Here is a 20,828-nt window from a genome sequence, read left to right on the forward strand (position 1 = left end):
AATTACAAGCAACGGAAACGGAAACGGGCCAAAAATGATAGTCAACGCGTGAAAAGATACCTTCTATCTCTGATTTCGAAATTCGGGAACTTTTCTTCTTCAATTCTCATCTTTTTCGTATTTTAAAATAATCGTTCAGAATGATACTACTCGAACGTTGTTCGCGAATAAAGAAGGACTTCTACGGATAAGTCAGGTACACAAAGTGCAAGCGTTAATAACTCGAGGGTTAAGTAAATGCTTATAAAAAAGAATCAGGTCCCGGTGTAAGTTACATCGATATTGGAGTTTGATGTTTGGCTTCGTATTCAAATTAAAAATGAATTGACTAGTTTTGTTTTTTCTTTTTCTTTTTCTTTTTTTCTTAATCTGTGCCGTGAAACTCTTTCGATCGCTGATGAATTTAGCGAAGCCCCTCCTGTGGTATTGCGCACAGATTCTTTGAATACAATGTATCCGTTAAATACAAATATATACATGTATTAAAATATATAGTTTAGATTAAAAATATGTACACGTGTATACAAAAATATGGAAAACAGGGTTTGTGTTAATCTACCAACCAAACGAACCGATCGATCGAACTAAACCTTCGCGATGAAAAATATCTCTGCGTATCATTTCGAGAAAGTCCTTTGGGAAGTGTCGAATTCAGTGGCTCCGTGTGCTCATTGAGGAACTCGTTCTCTTGAAGATTACCATTTGTACGTTGTTACAGTATCAATAATGACTAGAAAAGTGTGGCGATCGTGAAAATCGAGACTGGCGAAAGATACTATTATAAAATTCGCTTTCAGCGAAACATCCAAGACTACCTGCGGATATGTACACAACTATTAATTTAGTCATTGGAATTGAACGATTTGAAGCTACGTAGATAACAGCACATAAAATAATCATATAATTTTTCACTTCAAACGCTATCGATAAGATCAGTTGAACATAATTTGGGTTCGTTTCGTTTCACCTCGGAGGCTGTCCAATTTCGAATATCTATTATACGACATTACGTCCAATCAAACTCTGTATCAACCAATCGTACTATTTACTAATAATGGTTTGTTTCCAAGCGATGATGCGAAGACTCGGATCGTGCGTATCGAAGTGGTGTCGCATATAATTAGGCTTCCGTTATTTTTACGTTAAATTTATTTCCATCGGTTGCGCGTCGGTGTTCCAAATGATGGCCAACGAAGCTCTCTAGAGTGGACGCGAATGATCCTCGAGATCCCTCGAGCCAAACAGTCGGCCTCGTTACATTTTTCTACGTCTCAAATGCAATGATCTGGTCTCGTTAACTTACGATTCGTTTCTCCGAGCGGCGAAGATCGATGATATCGACGTCGCCCGTGACTGCCACTATGACCTCCAAACCCTTAGCTTTCTAAGCGACACTTTCTTCAAGTGAAGGGCCGCGTTCAGTATGTCGGACTCGCGGGTGTCTTCGCCATCGGAGTGGACCTCCCTCCTGCGGCCAGACATTAGCAGGCGATGCCTGAGGCCTCTGGAAGTCGGATCAGATAGCGCTTCTGAAACAGGCACCTTTTCCTTGCTGGAACCTGGCAAGGAAACCGATCTCCCAACAGAAAAACCCTTACTGAGTCTGTCCAAGGTGGCTGGCAGCAGGTGTCGCCTGGGTATCGCCTGTTCTCGTTCGCGTAAAATGAATCTCCCAAGGGTTTTCCAGAAGGCTTGGGTGCTGTAGACGTTTTCGTCGTCGCGCAGGACTCTCAGCTGACGATTGCCGCTTCCGACGGCCCCGGTGCCGCCCCACTCGAGCTCCTCGACCAGAGCGAACTTCATCGGGTCCTCCATTCTTCTAGCTTTCACCAAAGCCTGCGCTAGGACGTCCTGGGCGGAGCTGCTGACGGGAACTCGAAGAATCGCGTAAGGTATATCGGGTGAGACGTTGTAAATGCAAACTAGGAAGGTGTCGGCTTCGTCCCATATGTGGGTGGACGTGTCCCTATCGGAATCGAGCTTCGAGTGACCCGCGGTGCTTCTGATGGACGCCAGCCAGGCTCTGCTGCTGGGATCGTCGCCCACTCTTTTCAGCAGGAAACGTCCCTGGCCCTTCCACAGAGCCTGCGCTTGCAGAGGATGTTCCGTTGGATCCAGCACGCGTTGGGTCGGCAGTTCCTCTCTGTCTCTCTTTTCCCAGCCTCGGGACACTTCCTCGACGAGGATGTACTCGTCGACGCGGTCCGCGGATATCCCAGCCTTCTGAAGAGCTTGTAGCATCACCTCTTGTGTCGTGCTCTCTTGGGTGACTTTTAAAATAGTGTACGGCTCGTCCGGTATCACGTGGTAAACCATTAAGAAAAACATTCTCCTCTTCAATGTTACCCCGCCCAATCCGGGATCCACGGTGGTCAGTTTTTCTGGCTCTTTGCCTGATAACGGACGTTTCGATGACTCCTTGCGGTCGCGACAGCAAGTGTTGTAGTCGAGGCTTTCCTCTTCCAAACGAGAGTAAATGAAGAGGGTTGACAGAGCTAACGGTTTGTTTTTGCAAGAACGTAAACGAACGTGCCTGTAGCCAGGCCTCAGGCATTTCAGAGGGATGACTCTTTGAGCGATCAAATGGTGGGAGCTCGCCTCGACGATACCGAAGCGCAGAAATACGAGGTCTTTGAACATCACTTGGAAGCAGAATTTTTCGTTCCAGATCGGATTCAGGGCGTTGTTCTGTATTACTTTTGTTTTATGCTTGGCACAGTCGATCGGTATGCCGACCAGCTCGACCTCAACGTAGGTACTGGCGACGAAATTCGTTGGGGAAACGTACTGGCCAGAGACTATCGACAGAGTTAAATGCGCCGAGTGCAGCCCGTCGAACTCCTTGTCCCATGGATTGAAGCGTCTAGAAATTAAGAGCACGTTCTTGTAGAATATGTTTGCACGTGTATCTTTAATTTAGAAATATGGAATATATTATAGAATATAACGGTGGCACGAGATGAAGAACAATCGTATCGGGCATCAAATATTTCTACATTTACTTTTTTTACATTTATCTGACCTAATTAATGTACATATAATTAACATCGTTTAATATTTTAAGACGATATTACACTGTACGAATTAGCTCAAATAATAATAAACAATTCACAGGCTACGTGTAATGACATTATAGTAGGAAACTGTTTTTATTTAAATGTAAAGGTGTCGTCGTATGTACCTGTACATCATGTGGCCCTTGTCCCACATCACCGAAGGTTTCCTGACATATCCGCACTGTCCATTTTGCTCGAACATGGCAGCGTTTAGGTTCAATCCAGCATCGTCGGTTTGGTAATTTAGCGCCACCATTTGAATGCCAAAGGCCCAGAAGATTACTGGATTGAAGTTCGTGGAGTCGATACGCATTCCAGCTGGATAGGTTCGAATTAACTGGGTCTCGGCGTGAGCAACAACGCCCAACGGCTGTTTCCTACAGATTTTCTTGGCTGTACTTTCATTTAACGAGGAGCACTGGAAGCAGGCAGGTACTCCGCGATTGGACCTGAAATATTTCAACGAAATTTTATTCGCTTCGTGTCTTATGCAACGTTTGTACATGAATATACAGACTGAAGCAATAGATTAAAAATATTTCACTGTGTGAATATTCGTGTGCGCCAAGTCTGTAAATGTTTTACTTATACAGTATATTATCGCATAAAGAACAAACCTGAAGAGATTGTCAATGTTGCTGCCACCGCTGGCTAGCGAAGCTGATGTCGATAATGACTGCGGTGATCCCGAAGCACCAGCTATGGTGTTGGTTCCAATTCCTGCGATACTATGCCTCTGGACGGGTCCTATGTGCGGCTGATGGCGCGCTTTTCCAGTCGCAGCGTTCCCCGGCGTCGTGTTTAATCCACGGAATTTAATGGCCTGCAAGTATATCACCAGGTCCGATAGTTCCTTGGCAATTTGGCTGCTTTGCTTCTGCGACTTGTCATCGACCGCAGAATCCGACTTTAATCGACCGTGCGGCACCTGCATTCCGCCCAAGTACCTCTCGTAACTGGAAATCGAGTTATCTGGAAGGTAAAAGTTTTGCGTTAACTCCGTCGTCAATTAAGTAATTGCATAACTTTGTTTATTCGATAGTTTCGAATCCATTTGCAGGGTTCGTTTGACCAAGTTCTAATACGACATACACGATATGTATTGAAAGTTGGATTTTCTCGAAACTTTACTGGCAAATATACAAGATTTTATGTATAGAATAGTATCAACAGTTTAGTCTCTCCTTTTTGAGTATAGTATCACTTTTAATATTACTATATCTGAATGTGTTTTTTATCCCTTACATCATACTGTCTTAGTAATTACAAATTACAAATCAGACATAAAATTCAAATATTTGCATTATAAATCAACTGTCAATGTTTTCCAAGCATTTTCTATTTTACAACAGAAATTAACTGTTCAGAAAGAATGTCAAACAATTGAATGACTATTATATTCGATTGTAAAATACATGAATCGAGATGCAAAGTAGTAATGAAAGAAACGTAAGAATTACCATCGATATTATCGTCCTCGTCGTCGTCTTCCTCGTCGTCATCGTCCTCGCTGAAATATTCAACGACCGATGCAGTGCTCACATCGGTGCGCATCTGTTTCATAGACGATGCACGATCGGACATCAGCATTTTTCCGCGGTGACTCAAGGGAGGGTGCGCTAGGGGGCCGGTGGGATCCATCACTAGTTTCTTGTTTTTGATTAGTATTTTATAGCGCAACTGAGATGGCGATGGCAGCTGAGGATCGTCGCCGAAATCGGTCTCAAACAGGAATTTTGTGACTAATTTCTCTCCGAAAACCGACTGAAACAACATCGATACAAGTTTATCCAAATGCCCATTTTCTGAATCAATTGAAGTAATTATTTCAATTTTAATGATAACTATTTTGATATATAAAAAATACTGTAGCAATAAAAGTTTGTGATATTCCCAAAAATTTCCATCAATTTAATACAAAAATTAATACATTTTGACATGAAAAGTAAACTAATGTGAAAATGATTTCTGTAAGGAAATGTTTCCTATGAAATATTTAAAAACATAATAATTAACGACGTACTTGGAAGATTTGAGCCATTCGAGCTTGTTGAGTCTGCGAACAATGATTCTCAATGGAGAGAATCACGGGGTAAGGGGAGCTTACAAAAGCACTTCTATCAATCGCTTCTACGACTGAACGGAACGGTATCTTGGTAGTGAAGGTGTGCCCATGATAGATGACAGGAGACCCGTCATCGCCATCCCAACAATCGAGTTCTACGCATCTACATCCTGTTTGCAGTACCTACAAAGCAAACTTTTTGTCATGTGAAGTACTCTATATAGCGGATAATGGTGGTATCGCAAAAATATCAGATTTTCGTAAAAACTTCTGATTTCTGATTTCGGACAAAGTTTTCGTGTAAATTCTAATCGTATTTTCGAAAATATTATTATGACAGAGATTTGTCAGATTACAGGTAATGTATTAAATGTATTGATCGCAGTTGGAGTGAACATTTGCAATGAAAAGTATTGGATTTACACGGTGACGAATTATTATGTATTATTAATTGACTTTTCGCCATTGCTAATTATTCTCGGTTATTTGACATCCATGTTTACTGTCGATCCACAATTTTAACGAGCATCACCCACATTTGACAAATACCATTCAAATTTCAATATGAATATTTTTATTCACTTTACAAATCATAAAATCGCAAATAAATACACGAATTAGATATACTAGATATACGAACTAGACACTCTTAAAACATTGTTAAATACTACTAACTTTAATATTTAAATAAACCACCTTTAACATTGTTTTTATCAAGGTATTACCTAAGATCTTTGATCTGTATATTTTTAATATCTTGATTATTCATTTCAATTACTGAAAAGTATTAAGAAAAATACGTAAAAATACTAAAGCTCCTCATTTATGACTAAATGTTGAACCACATGATATAACGTATTACACGAAAAAAAATTCTATTTACTTGGGAGTAAAGCTGAACTGAAGATTCCCCCTTCAGTTGATGCCCAGTTAAATAGGTGTTGTGCGAGCTGGCGATGTAATATTGGGACAATGGCTGTTGCATTTCAGTCTCGGACGGCGTCGCATACTCGTTTGGGAAAGCATAATTGTCCTTGTCCATCATGTACCTCGCAAAGCCCTCGAAAGACAAACACCATTGTGTACGTAGTGCTGGGTCCGGTTCGTGTCGCTAGAATCAGAGCAAATCGTCCTGGGTGATTGTGATATCCGGCATATCTTCATATGCGTATTGTAATACAATGGCGTAACCCCGTTATAACGACAAATACCATTAAATACACTGGGAATTATCGGTATACAATTTTTAATCTGTTAGAGATTTTCATAACTAATATGCATCAGGGAAACCAAAACACTTCAACAGATAATAAATATGTATAAGTAAATAATTTCATTGTTTATATAAATAAATATTTGTTTATGAATAGGATTAATTTTTCCATGGATAGATACTTAAAATTGAATACAATCATAGGATAAGAGTAGAATGTTTAAAATAACTTAAAAAGTAAAGGCTAAATTAATAGGCTATAGACCATCGCAACATATTGTTTTTATTCCTTTCCTTGTGAAAATGGTTTGTTTGAAACTAGCATGTCTGATCATTACTCGCTACTTCTATTGGCGCCGCTAGTAGCAGCGGACTCCAAGCGCAAGTAGTAGTAACCAGTAATGGTCAGACACGTTCGTCATGCCCTACTCATTGTCAGTCAGAGAATTAAATTTTGCATTAAAAATTTACTTCAATTTTAAGAAAAGTAAATGCAGATATAAAATGAACCGTACCTTAACGAGTGTCTTAATCTCATCGTCGGTTAATTTCTCCTGTTGTCGTGACTCCAAAAATTTTGTGAACGTCGTCAGAGTGATCACTTGCGATTTAGAAGTGTCTACGCCGGAACAATTATTAACGATGCTAGCGGCAGCGACTGCGTCGAAAACTTGTTTTTTCTGAAGGTTGCTACTGGTTTTGTACTCGTGACAGTCGATGGAGTTGTTTCTCGTTAGGAGACCTTTAATTTTTTTTATTATTTCATTGTAATGTCAAGATGTATTATATTGCGATTTGATAATATTCACAACATATTTATATAAATTATAATATCATCCCCCTCGTTGACTAATAACTCCAATTAACATTATTAGGTAACTGGTACATACAAAGACAGTTTTCACCCTTTATTTAATACAAAACAAAATTAATTTGCCACAACACCTTATAAAACAATTAAAAAGAAAATGATTTAGCTGTTATATTTAAATCGTGAATGTTTAATCTGTGGAATGATTCAAGCATAGAAATCAATGAGATAAGCTCGAACGGAAAACGTGATTGCGAACACTATGAAAAAGGAATTTTTGTATACAATAGAATGTCTATGCTGCTCGATATTTAGCTGAAAAACATATACTTGACATCCCTGCAAAGGGTTGATTGTAATGAAACGGTATGTGCAACATGGCCATCGAGCGCGGATTGAAGTTTATCGAGCGCTGTCGACTACAATATGACAGAAACCTGGGCTGTTATTCGGTCCGCGTTTGAAGGCAACATGTAAACACTTGTTTCTATGTCGAGTGATCGTTTTCAACAGGGAGAACGTGTAAATACTACTGGTTGTGAAGCTAGAGCACCTTGTTTCACGTGAACTAAGCACATAAATGCAAATATGAAATATTAGATTAGAAAGAAGAAAAACGGAAACGCGATATTAAAAATTATTTATAGACGCCTCTTCAAGTTAAGAAACTTTAGGGGAAGATATCGATTTGAATGTTTTTGTATTTCAGTGGTTCTCCCAACGCAGAAACAAAGTAAGAGATCCATAAAAACTTCGAGAATTAATTTCTTGAATTTCATTAAAAGGTGGGATTGTGCAATAGTGTTTCTTTTTCGTTTTCCATTCCATGCACAAAGTCATTTATAAACGAATTGCGTTCACTCTACCTCATTTTGTCTCAAGTACTAAGTAAAATTGAGTTCTGACCACTTGTTGTCCAATTACTTGACAATTCCCTCGACTAAACAGTTTCGTCCCCTAATTAATCCACGTAATAGAGCTTCTACTGTGCTCGCCCGAGATTCGTAAAGTTTTATACCGCGGAGGAATGCCAAGAAAACCAACCGATTCTTTGAGGTGTCGCATCGCTGGTTTGCCTCAACACCGGCGGACGTATATTGAAGTCTCTCAAGGAACCGTCGCTCTGGCTGCGGCAAGTGATCGCTAGTTGGCTGAATAGATCCCGTAGATCCTTTCGGGCTCTCAGGCTGAACGAACGGAACAGTGCGACGAACTCAACGAAGTTTAACTGAGTTTCGTACATTATAGAAGTTGTGCGTGACTTCACTTGCCACGGTGCTTCCATTCCGCTCGACACTCCGGATCCGTTTTTGTCCTTCTCTCTGGTGACGCATAGTAGGCTGTGCGAATATAATTGGAGAAAAGGAAAAAAAGACAATGATTACATTCAGGTTGCGTCACGGTGTACGTTGGGAGGAACTGCTCGGTAAATATCACAGCAAAGCGTCGTGACAATAAATCAAGAGATACGAAACGTGTTTGATAAATCGCAGTGCAACCAGCCAGCGAAACATGAAAAAAAAGCAAATAGAAAGTGTAGAATAAGATTCTTTGTCTTGGTGACGTGGAAATAAATCTGAACATAAATTTATACGAGTTTAATTTTGAAGATCAGCTAGCATCAGAAATGTGATAATGCAGTAATTGTACGTAAGCTATATTTGCATAGATCTAATTGTGCATTTACTTCTTTTAAAGTTGATCTTCAAGTTAGTCATTTATTAAAATTGCGATACTGAAATTAAAGAAATTTTTCTGACTACTTTAGAGTCGAGAAGTTTCAAGATTACGAGAATCTTCATTATACAGTTGTACTTATCGAAGTATTTAAAATCTTCTGGTAATCATTTATTTGCTATTATTTTAAGGTGTAACTGTTGCAAGTAACTTAGAGAGCTATGCTTATGAACCGATGGTAAAGTGAGTAGCGTATAGGCAAACATTTCTCGAGGCATTGCTTGAAATATTTGGCAATAGACAAAACTGTGGATCGTGATTATAATATAGTAATTCGCATATACAGAATAATGAGATTATTACCTTGGAATTGCAATCATTCCATAAATTAGAGTACTAAAATAAAGGCAAAATATTTTTCATTTTCACTTTCTACAGTTGCGATTCAAAGAAACAGTAATGCACTTAATCGATAGCGTTGCGTAATTATCGCGAATGTTTGGAGATCCAACAAAAAATGTTCTATAATATGTTTCGCATCCACTTGTCGCGTATATGAGATGGTAAATTATTGAAATCCCTACCTCTGAAAGCTGGAGTAAGGCAAGTTGGAGCTAAGAATTCGTTCAGCAGTAGCGGGGGGGCTGCGAGGGGGAACTCGATCTCTGCTAGACCGTGGAGATGCCGGTATGATTTTCGTCAAGGATTCTCTGCTGCCCGTAATCTGCCGAAGAGGGGCCGCTGACAAGGCTCCATCCGAGGATGAAGAGTCGTACTGTTTTAGGCTCAAATCCTGTTTCGAACAACCACGACATTGTCAGACTCGGGTGCAAGCACACGTGTCAACTTTATTTCAAGAAAATACAACACTCCAAAATTCATATTTTTAAAGTAACGAAGTGATTGTTCTCATGAAATAAGATAATTATTTATTAAAAAAATATATATATATACATGTCGAATTGAGTAAACTCCTCCTTTTCGAAGTCGGTTAAAAATGCAAGAATTTGTTCCAAGAAAGAAGGCTCGTGCGAAAGTATGGTTTGCTGGAAAAGTGACATCTAAAGTGTATTTTAAAATTGTTACGAACCTTTGTTAATGCATGAATATTGCCAATGGATTTCGTTTTTTTCCCCTTAACGTTAATGGTTCGTTTACGAAGGGTGCTACTCGTTGGCGAAAGTGTCCCAATGTTTTCAGTCATCGACCAATCGCGACCGCCGAATGCTCTTATAGCGTCCGCAGTCATTGGCTCAAGGCAAGCTTCTTCGAAATAAAGCTGAAGGTATTTTTCTTTCAACCACCGTGACCTACGGTCCGTTAATTGTTGTTGTCGTTTCAGGCCTCGCAATATCCAACAGAGACCCATGTACCAAATTCTGCAATCGACAATAGCAATCATTATTTTACGTCCAGTAACCCTGGTTTCCAAGTTTCCAAGTCATTTTGTTGAACAATCTTCTAATTTATTTAATTTCAAAGAATTATTTCTCTAGTGCAATTTCCTTCAATTTCCAAGATAATATCTAATACTATCACAGAAGCTAACGTTAATAATTAATTTGTATAGCTGTTATTTATGGCGACAATATAAATTGTTTGGTATTTTTGTACATTTAACAGCCAGTAAACTAACTGTAATTTAATTGGACAAATGAAAAAGCATATTACCACTGAAACATTCTTAGATAATAATCATTTCCATTGCCTCTGCAACAGACCACACGCGTAGAAGTTATTCGAATTCACGAACATTCGTAGACCAGCACTGGATAATTACACATTTACATTTCGAGCTGAGTTTGCTCAGCATACATGTAAAGTAAGTTAATTTATCAGATTCAATTAATTCAAGTAAGTGTTTAGAGAACCTCCATGAAGATTACATGAGAGATTTATCATTTGCTTTGCAACAAAAGCGTCGACAACTAACGCATGATATGCACACGTGTACGAATCGCTGCGTTAATTACTAAGTTATGAGTTAAGCCGTATACAAAGCATGATCTCACTAAATATTCAAATAATTAATTAAGTAGGAGTAATCAGCTTTATCAAGGTTAGAGGCTTCTACATAAAAAATTAACCCAGGATGGTATATATTACAGTATGGTAGTAGTACCAATGTACCTTATTAACAAGGTCATTCATTAAAAGTTAATTTAGGTGAGAGTTACGCAGTTCCAGAGCCGTGTGGATTTTTTATGTACTTGACTGAATAGTCATACTTCATTTGTCCGATTAGCAGCTTTCAATTGACACTGACAATGGTTTGACGACTATACAAACGTCTTAGCATGTTCATGAGAACCTTAACCTTTAACTACTATTAACCACTATTAATGCCCACTTGGTCGTATGTAACTTCACAAAAGAGAGTTGTGCTGTGTAAAAACAAATGATCAGAGTTCATGTCCATCGCTCTAGGTATTCCTTTCCCTAAAATAGAGGCACAGGAATACCTAGATTGAGTATTAATTCAGATACCCCTCTGTCTAAAATTGAGCCAGAAGAAGATACTATCTTTAATTGCTTCTCTTCAAACAGAAACTTCCTTCTCTCGACAAAAACACGATCCAGTGATAGTGGTTAAAGATTAAATATTCACCAGCAAATCTCCCCTCATGCAATGCTTGAATTGTCGATATACTCACTTGCTAAGGGCAGGAGGGCAAAGGATAAAGATCAGTCGATTGTCCGGCAAGCTTGAGCCGTACATGAGGCCGATGCACGAGTCGGATCCAGGTAGACCGTACCTCTTGCAGATGCTTCTGAGATCGGTTTCTCTGTCGCGATCACAGCAGCCGATCATCACTTCCTTGACCAGGCTTAGGTCCAAAACTCCTTCTTCCAGGGTCACGGAAGCGCACTCCAACTGTTGAGTCCCATATCTCGTTGATAAACCGGCTGGTACCACGTCCTCTGGATTGGCAGTTAGCGAGAAATCCGTGGAGGCTGCGCCGCCGATCTGAGCAGTCTTCAGGGGACTCCAAGGTGGCTTTTCCCAAACGAAGGTACCACAAGCACGATCTACTCGCGCGAATACCAAGGCCGTCCTCGTAGTACCGCTTTCGGAGTCCCAATGCACCAAGGTTGTTCCATGGTGCAGCATCTGATGAGCAAACAAATTTTTGTTTTCATTAGCAACAGCTGTTTAAATGGACGGAGTGAATTTAATGTACACATATAGTCAGTCCTATAAATATTTGTACTCTCTGTGTTTATTGAAGGAATTTGTCTAAATTAAATGACAAGATGTTCTCAAATAAATTGTTCATTATATATATGACGTTTATGTGTGACGTTTATCCATGTACATATTTATAATGAAACATTTATTTGAAAACATCAAAATCTATCGTTTAATTCAGACAAATTCTTTAATAGACGAAGAGGGTATGAATATTTACGAGACTGACTGTGAATAATTTTCATAAGTAAATGGTTTTCTAAGAAGTGCTTTAGGATTATGCCTTTTAGCACTAAAGTCTGTCAATTTGACCCGTGTACTGCACACTTCTTCTTAAAATCGCTCGATTATTCACGATAACTTTTACTGGAATTTTATTGAACAACTATTGTAACAGAGAAGGAATTTTATTGAAAAATTGAGTTGTTCCTCCCTTCTTTAATTAAAAAGACATAAATATGCGTTGACTTTGATAGAAGATAGTATTTCGGTAGTACTAATTTTATTCAGCATTACATTTTAATTTATTTAATTGCATCAACACTACCAGAAATGTCGAGTACAACCTAATCGATGCCAGTGCCGTATTTCGATAACTGACTGATACCTCTACACAATATTTGCAAATTGATGCGTATGCATATTAATGAGTAATCATTTGATTAGTTTCATAACCAAGTATAATTCGTGATACATATATGTAAATGGACAGGCTTAAAATTCTCAGTAATACGAAACGAGAAATCATATTGACCCAGAGATGGGCGAAATTCGTAGATGGATTTAAATTTTGAATTACGAATAATATAAACAATTATTTGCCTGTTATTTAATATTAAGAATTTATAGACTATATGGATTTACACATTTTTGTAACTTTCTTGAATTATGAATTTAATACATTCAAAGTTGAATATTCACATCTTAAAGTTACTTGAACATTCATCTTTAGTGTAATTTGGCGTCTCAATATTACGTATTCAACGACAATATTGATTCTTTTAGTGCGACACTATTCGAAAGCACGAGATTTGATACTTCATGATTAAGTTGCAGAATGGAAGATGAGTTAAGGTTTAATCTCGGCGCAGCAAGTGAAGGAAAAAGAAGGAATCGTCTAAAAAAACCTGGCCACACGATTCGGTCGATGGTAATCTATGGTCCATTAAAGATAGCTTCTGTGGTATCTGGTTCGGTTGCGGTGCACCAAATCGTCCTATGACGTGTAGCACGCGGGCAATAGCAGCGTGCATCGCGCGTGTGTTTATAACGCTGATGGAATTTCTAATGCACTTAGAACAGCTTTTATGCGGTCGGCTCTGAGTGCAGTTTGTGTGGACATTAACAGAAGCACGCGAGGGATGCGCGTGTTTAAGTGAAATTATTTATCTTTGCCGGAAGGCGAGGGCTATCTCGATTTAACGGACCCCAATTCAACGGATTTTCGATTTAGCGCGTGTTAAATCAGTCATTAGACTCATTAGGTAAATTAATTTAATTTGGTTTAAGGTATCTCATACGTTTCGTGAATGGTGTTCATTAAACTGCACATCTTAGAGAGGTTGTTTTATCATGATATATTATCATGTTGATATAGTATACGTGTTGAAACGTATTGACATAGTGGCATAGTCACAAGTTGACATGTTACCATAATCACACATGAACTGACTATAATATGTAGTATTGATTTCTTGTGTTGATATTATCATAGTTACACATTAATGATTTATCATATTGTGGTTTTGATTTGTTGAAATATTTACATTTTGACAGGTTGAGAAACTGATCCTTGTTTGATTCCTGTCCCGAGGTTGTCGAATTTGTTATAGATTCCCCGATATTATGGCCAATTAACAAAGAAGACAGTTTCTTCGCGAGGATGACCCGGTTTTGCCTTTCTAACTTCCCACCTCGTCGTTTTCCACTTTTAATCCTTTTCATTTCTGGCTGCCTTCCTTTCTTACACACGGACCATCTTCTGTCTCTCTTCTTCGCGAATTTCTATGCGATATACACGAGGCAGCAGGGCCAGGCTTTGCCTCTTTGAAATCCTTTTGAGGCTCAAGAGAACTGACGGTGCCTTTTATCCGAGTGCTACGACATGTCCAGCGACTAGGAAAATAGCTGGACGCTGGGATATTAATATTTCGAAATCATGCGAGGGTAAGGTCGCGTCTTTATGCTCGTTCCTCTTCAAGGTCCGTATAGTAGCTGCTTGCGTACAAACATCACGCGATGCGAATAAATAACTAGCTCATATACGATACTTTTCGTTGTAATAAATTCCATTTAGTCTGAATCGAATGGACTTCGCTGAATGATACTTAACAACTTGTTGCAGCCAACTAAATTTCTGTTTTGATTCATGCTACACGATGTATACGAATGTTATGAAAGCATAATATATCGACCCTTTCAAAAGTAATAAATAGGACAGGAATTGCTCGTACCTCAAGCACGAAAGAATTTCATTTACTAGAAACGTAGTAAAGGAATGTAATGGAGTGCTATCTAAAATGTTGATTTCGGATTACTGCGAATTTGATGCATTTATGATACAAACTAATATAATAAATACATACTAAAAATTTCACCAAAAGATATGTGCACTTATCCAAAGCAAAGTAACGATATTATTTTATTAAATGAAAATTATGTTTAACATGTATTATCTATATTTTTGGTATGCCTTCTAGAATATTTTTCGCGATAAATGCATACAATACGCAGTATATCTTTGCAGGATAAATGCTACGTGATCCTTGTCGATAAGAAGGTTTATAAATCTAAAATTTCTTAATTACGTAAATTATGATGTAATTACGATATAATATACGAACACTGAAGAAATGAAGAATATGCAAATCTAATTAGAAAAGATTTCAGTTAAAACGATGAAGCAAAAAGAAGAAATATCGTATCAAGGATTAAATGGTATCGGGGAAGTGTTTCGTCCAAGTATGACATAATCTGAATTTTCACCTGGAGAAGATGCAGATCCATTCCGGAGTGAGGAGCAGCAACAGGAAATAACGCAACCCCATGGTCGATTGCGATTGGCTGCACCGGCTTGTAGGAATCGAGATCAAGGTGGTAGTCGTTTTCGTCGCATTCTTCAGCCATGTAGGTTTGCTCGATCGCGGTCGTATGGATGCTCAGCGTGCGATGGAGCGAACCAGTTGTGGCATCTCTGCCTCGAGCATGTCGATGCTAAACGGAAATACAATAATTTCATGAATATTTAGAGATATCTCGACAATACGGTACATGAATTTTACACGGGCTTGCACAATCTGCGAAGGAAAACTTTCACGGATGAAATGGAGTTCAGCGATTTCCGCGAATTTTATACGTAGAATAGAGGGTTGAAAGAACAGCCGGTGGTTGAATAAAAGATAATAATTGCTTAAAAATTCTGCTATGGCTTCTACATGTTTCTTTAAAAGATATCTGTTCATGAGATATTTTTTGAGGTGATTTTATAAATTTATCATTTATCTGAATGAATAATTGGGAACAAATACTCTTGAATAATTTTGTATTTATTATTTAAGTAAAGTAAATAATATATGTAATTTACAATATATAGTATATAATACATACAAGGTTTCGAATGCAACAGACATTCGATATATGCTACGATTCAACGGACGTAACAATCATTACAACCGGGGTTAAGTGCAACTTGATATGAACTAGGCTTTCCCAAAACTGTAACTACAACAGAAACTGGATATTTTTTATACGCAATATTTGTTACATATTCGTAGACAATTCAATATTCTTAATTTCCTTCAAAACCAGATTGCAATAAAAGCACCACTAGTGCGAATATATAAACGGCAGGTAAAATAATAAACAACTCTTCTTGAATAAACTCCTTTTTTGCATTAACAATTCAAGGATTAAGAAGTTGCAATCCGTTACACGTTAAACGGGAATTATAATTTGAATTGGAGATTGGTATTACGTCTTACGTCGAACGAACAGAAACTGGTCTGTATAATTATTCGATCGAGTAGTCGTCGTGAATCGCTATACAGTGTTTTCATTCGGCATCTATAATTCGAATAAACTATCGCCAATCTCCGAGACCCAGATTGCACGATTCCGAAGCATCGACCGTAGCCGCGAGGCCATAACTTTACTTTGAATAATATCGTTGCCATGGGTACTTGTCGGACCAGCGGGCGGAACGCCCATCTTTATTGCTCAATATCTCATAAACTGTTGAATGTTCGAGCAAACGGCTGAACGTGGGTCAAATATTTTTTGGTCCTTCAGATACCCACCAAGTCCCATTAAAATCAGTGCTGGACACGTTATGTGGATCTCCCGTTAAATATTAGAGCTTATCGGGATACCTCGGAGTAGGCGTGTTAAGTGCGCGAGTCACGAATGATATCAATCACATTTTATTGCCGGCTTGAATTTTTTATTATGGACATTATTATTGCCTTGGAATAATAATACTTCAACCCTTTGCACCTTAATTGTTTTTTTATTTTGTTTTCGTTCAATTCTGATTTAATCTTTCTTGGTTGCGATATATCACTTCGAGGGTAAAGAAATTGCAGTTATTTAAAGTTTAGTGATATAGTGATGAAATAAATGTTTAGAAGAATATCTTCGCGTTCTGTAATGTAATTGATGATTATAGTATTAATTTGGACTATATTGTAATTCTGAATAGCGTGGTTTGGAAAATTACATCGATGAGACTAACGAATGGCTTTGAAGTAGTTGAGACAGCAGTGATTATGGCTTCCTGCATGTTTAATAATGGGTATGATAGTGTTTTGAAATTAATGGAAGTTCTCAATTTACAAATCGGCCTAAATGCTGTGGATATGTATGACGAGAATTTCTACCAGACAAGACAGTTACGTCATGCTAGAAAAATTGATAGCATAACTCGAATACTATCGAAACGTTGTCAAACTTCATAGTTCCATGACTTTGTTAAAATTATATGAAACATAATTGTAATATAGTTCTAAATACAATTGAACTCAAAAGTGTAAATACAATTATCATATATAAATAAATATATAAAAGGAAAACGATCGATCATTAATAACACTATACACCAAAATAAGAAAAGGTGTCGCTTCCACGGTGCAACACTCGTTAAACGTCAAGAAATTTGTACAATTTGATAACTCCCTCTTGCGTCACGACCTAAATAAAGTCAGCCAAAAGGTCAACAAGTGGAAGGTTCAAGCTTTAATTTAGTTTCTGTCGTAACAGTTTTGGGGAATTTTAACAAAATTATGGAACTGTCAAGTTTGACAGCTTCTCAATAGTACTCAATGGTACGAGTGACGCAATAAATTATTCTAGCAATGCAGGTAACATTAGGATTATAGCATTGCAACATCATTAAAAATATATTTGAAGCTTTAAGTCAAATTTTCTGTCGACCACAGCTTCTCGAGTTTGCAAGCTAATTTGAAATAAATATAACTTATTTAAAAAACAAATAAAAATTGTCCCTTTGACAAATTTTCCAGGTGTACGAAAAACTGAAAATTTGTTGGCAACATGTGCGGAGGGTATGGAGGACGAGCTGAAGTTTCATATCGCAGCTGGGTCAGTTTCTGAACAGTGATGTGTGATATATGTGATCGGGCGTAGTTATACAGTAGTCAGGGTCGTCTTCTATTGATCAATGCAGGCCATATTTGATCAAGTTTCTTGCGCATATGGTCCAACTGTGTCAAAAAGGAAAAAGAGTGGGAAAACTTGAAAAAGTGACTGAAAAATTAGCAATAAAAATAAAAATAGAAAAGAATAGTTTTGAATAGTTTGTTATTGAGTTAATGGGTTGGATTTATGGATTTACCATTGCGTCGGTACAATATGCAAATTTAGAAAGGAATTTCCACGTGATACTGTAAAACCAAATCTCGCAATTTAAAAATAAATATTTCAAGTGATCAGAGTTCATAAATCTGAAGTACGATCCATTAAAGTAAGGAAGTTGCTATATGACGAAGTATTTTCATGGCATAAGCGCATAAGCGAAAATTCGAGTTTCAAAAGTGTGAAACTTACATGACCTGGGTTTATGGATTTACCATTACGTCGCTACAATATGCAAATTTAGAAAGGAATTTTCACGTGATGTTGTAAAACCAGATTTCGCAATTTAACCCCCTATGGGCCCATGTAACTTTCAGGTCACGTGCTAACGTATCGACCTTTTTCCAAAGAATTTTAGCTTTTTTCACAAGATAACGCGTAAGTCTTAATTATATATTGTCTCTGATTACCAATAAGAATATTGATGACGATTGGCAGAACCATCAACTTGAAATATAAAAATAAATGACTCGCAAGTTGTCTGCAAAGAAAAACATTCGAATAGAGGGTTGAAAATAAATACTTTGAGTCATCGATGCTCATGAATCTGAAGGACGATCCATTAAAGTAAGAAAATTTGCTATGGAACGAAGTGTTTTCGTCACATAGATGTGTGAACGAAAATTCGAGTTTCTAAAGTGTGAAAATTGTACATGGGTTGAGTTTATGGACGTACCACGACGTCGCTACAATATGCAAATTCAAAAAGGAATATCCACGTGGCACTGAAATAAAATTTATATTGCATGTTCAGAACTACATATTCGTTTTATTACCGTTTTCTTTTTTATCTTTTTATACAGGTTGTTGTTTCAGATAGCGCAGTCCAGGTAACGCACTTCTGACGCAGGAAGCAGTATGGATTCATTTCGAGCGAACGAGGAAGGCATTCAATTTGTAAAAGTAGAGTCTAATGAATCTAATTTGAATAAATTCCGTTCTTTATCCATCTCTCGTGTTCGCGAACACTGCCTGATGCTGTCAATGCTAGATTAGCAATCACATTTTTACACGCGTTGCAATCTACCCATTCGAGGGAAATGATGGAAGCAATTTCCTCACATTATAAAGTATTCCTACACATACGGTAGCCCTCAGATCTTTGGAATTGCGCAGTATTTTCCATTTCCAATTTGAATTATTAAGTAAAAAAAATTGTTGTTGAGCTGTCAGTATTTTCAAATGTACCAAGTACGACACGAAAATATTTATGAAATTGTTGAAATACATCTGTATATATCTTATGGATATCTTCTATTATTTTAAAATAAGAAGACAAGAAGTAACAGAATTTAAATTTCAAGTTTCGAGTTATGAAAAATGATCTGACTTTTGAATCATAATTATTACGATAGAAATATAACAAAAAAAAAAACATGAAATAAATCAAATGATACAAGAGTTAATTGAATTGTTTATTAATATACAGGACGTGGCAATCTGTATACTATTACTATATTTTTATTCCGTGTTCTTTATGTTATAGTCTATCCATGTTGCTTTAAAATCTAATACCATTTAATTTAGGAAAGTATCTACAGTCAACTATATCGTCAGTTGTATCTCGATTTAATTCGTTTATTTTATCCACTACTGGCCACAGAAACAATTTTTGGCCCATCGATGGAAATTGAATAAATTTTTCCATTTATAGAAATTCACATCTGAAAAATATAATCTCGATCCGATATTTATATCGACAGGGCGACTGTGCGGATAGAAATAAATTACGCAAACATAATATTTCAATATTCATAAAATACTGAATTTAAAAATTCCGGATGAATGAATGGGGTGGATGATTTCATTACATTAGCATTCTCGCGAAAGACGCCGTACCGACGGCAAGCAAAAATTTCTGCTGGAAACGTGCAGCTATAAAAATGGTAAAAGGTTCCGCTATCTTACTGAAGTTGTAATGAACTAATTAAATTAACATTGATTATTGCACTATAGACAAATGGAGAAGTCTTGTACAATAGTTTATTAATAATATAGCATTCAAAATACGGGTTTGTGATTTTCTCGAAATAAGAGGATAATTTAATGCCACTATTAACAAACCAACGATACTAAAAGATAACCGGGAACGCACCTGCAGCTCGTATATATTTCCTTCTAACAGTTTTCAATTTTACAAATCGGTTATTTTTAAAATCGTGCGAATAGACTGTCGTGTAGATCGGAGGATTCGATTTGGGGTGGAATGGCCCGTGCACACAGAAACGGTCGGTCACTCTTCTGTCTTACGTCGCGAGGATGGTCGAGTAAACTTACTTTACCTTATGAAATTCGGCAACTTTCTCGAGGATGGAGTTCGTATCACGGAGAGGAGTGTTATCCTGTTTCTTCAAGGAACTATTTCTTGAGTTACATTCCGATGGCGATTCCGTGATACTATCCAGTGTGATCTTCGTGGAATGGCCCGAGGATGACACGTTTTCAGAATCCGTATCTCTGCTGCGCGAGGATTCCCGATTGTCCTTGCAGCCCTGCTGAGACTGGAACAGAAATTAATTTTTTCATCGAGTATTTCATCGTGTTTCTATTTTTTTTTATTGTACAATATTGAACTTCGATGAGCCCGGGAATGTATACAAGGAGACGTAAAGACGTCCTCTGGCCTAAAACGTCGGTCGAAATTTCATCCGTTGACGTCCCATTAACGTCCAGTGTTCTATTACGAAAGCAATTCCCTTTTATGAACTCAATGATCGTTTGCACTTTGAGTCTTGGGTAAGTGACCATTTTGCTAATAGATTGTTGAATTTAATCACTTTAACGCTGCAATAGAATTGCCAGAAACCACCACACAATTTGTAAAGACGTTTATTTTACTTCCCTCGATTCAATTTTGAATATAGTCTTTATTTTCATCAAGTTTTCTTTCTTCGAATAAATAGCAGTACAGTTTAACCAATTAAATGTCAAATGACATTATTACAGGG

At 37.6% G+C, this 20,828-nt stretch overlaps 1 protein-coding gene across 3 annotated transcripts in view; it reads right to left on the reverse strand.

Moving 5' to 3' along the window:
• Window positions 1–332: 332 nt before the first annotated feature.
• The window catches only part of LOC128889672 (1-phosphatidylinositol 4,5-bisphosphate phosphodiesterase epsilon-1-like), a 115,982-nt gene continuing 95,486 nt past the window's right edge, over window positions 333–20,828 (reverse strand). For 2 of the 3 annotated variants that reach the window (XM_054147506.1, XM_054147507.1), the window contains exons 9-21: window positions 20,163–20,381; window positions 14,998–15,225; window positions 11,477–11,934; window positions 9,913–10,201; window positions 9,407–9,615; window positions 8,190–8,485; window positions 6,850–7,076; window positions 6,005–6,232; window positions 5,080–5,304; window positions 4,517–4,820; window positions 3,674–4,028; window positions 3,182–3,505; window positions 333–2,863 (exon numbers count right to left, since the gene is read on the reverse strand). In XM_054147506.1, coding sequence (XP_054003481.1) covers window positions 1,360–2,863; window positions 3,182–3,505; window positions 3,674–4,028; window positions 4,517–4,820; window positions 5,080–5,304; window positions 6,005–6,232; window positions 6,850–7,076; window positions 8,190–8,485; window positions 9,407–9,615; window positions 9,913–10,201; window positions 11,477–11,934; window positions 14,998–15,225; window positions 20,163–20,381 — 4,866 coding nt within the window. In that variant the 3' untranslated portion in view covers window positions 333–1,359. The remainder of the gene's footprint in view (window positions 2,864–3,181; window positions 3,506–3,673; window positions 4,029–4,516; window positions 4,821–5,079; window positions 5,305–6,004; window positions 6,233–6,849; window positions 7,077–8,189; window positions 8,486–9,406; window positions 9,616–9,912; window positions 10,202–11,476; window positions 11,935–14,997; window positions 15,226–20,162; window positions 20,382–20,828) is intronic. The other variant, XM_054147508.1, reaches the window with a different exon arrangement.

This window comes from Hylaeus anthracinus, unplaced genomic scaffold (genome assembly GCF_026225885.1).
Source record: "Hylaeus anthracinus isolate JK02 unplaced genomic scaffold, UHH_iyHylAnth1.0_haploid 11997, whole genome shotgun sequence".
Lineage (NCBI taxonomy): Eukaryota > Metazoa > Arthropoda > Insecta > Hymenoptera > Colletidae > Hylaeus > Hylaeus anthracinus.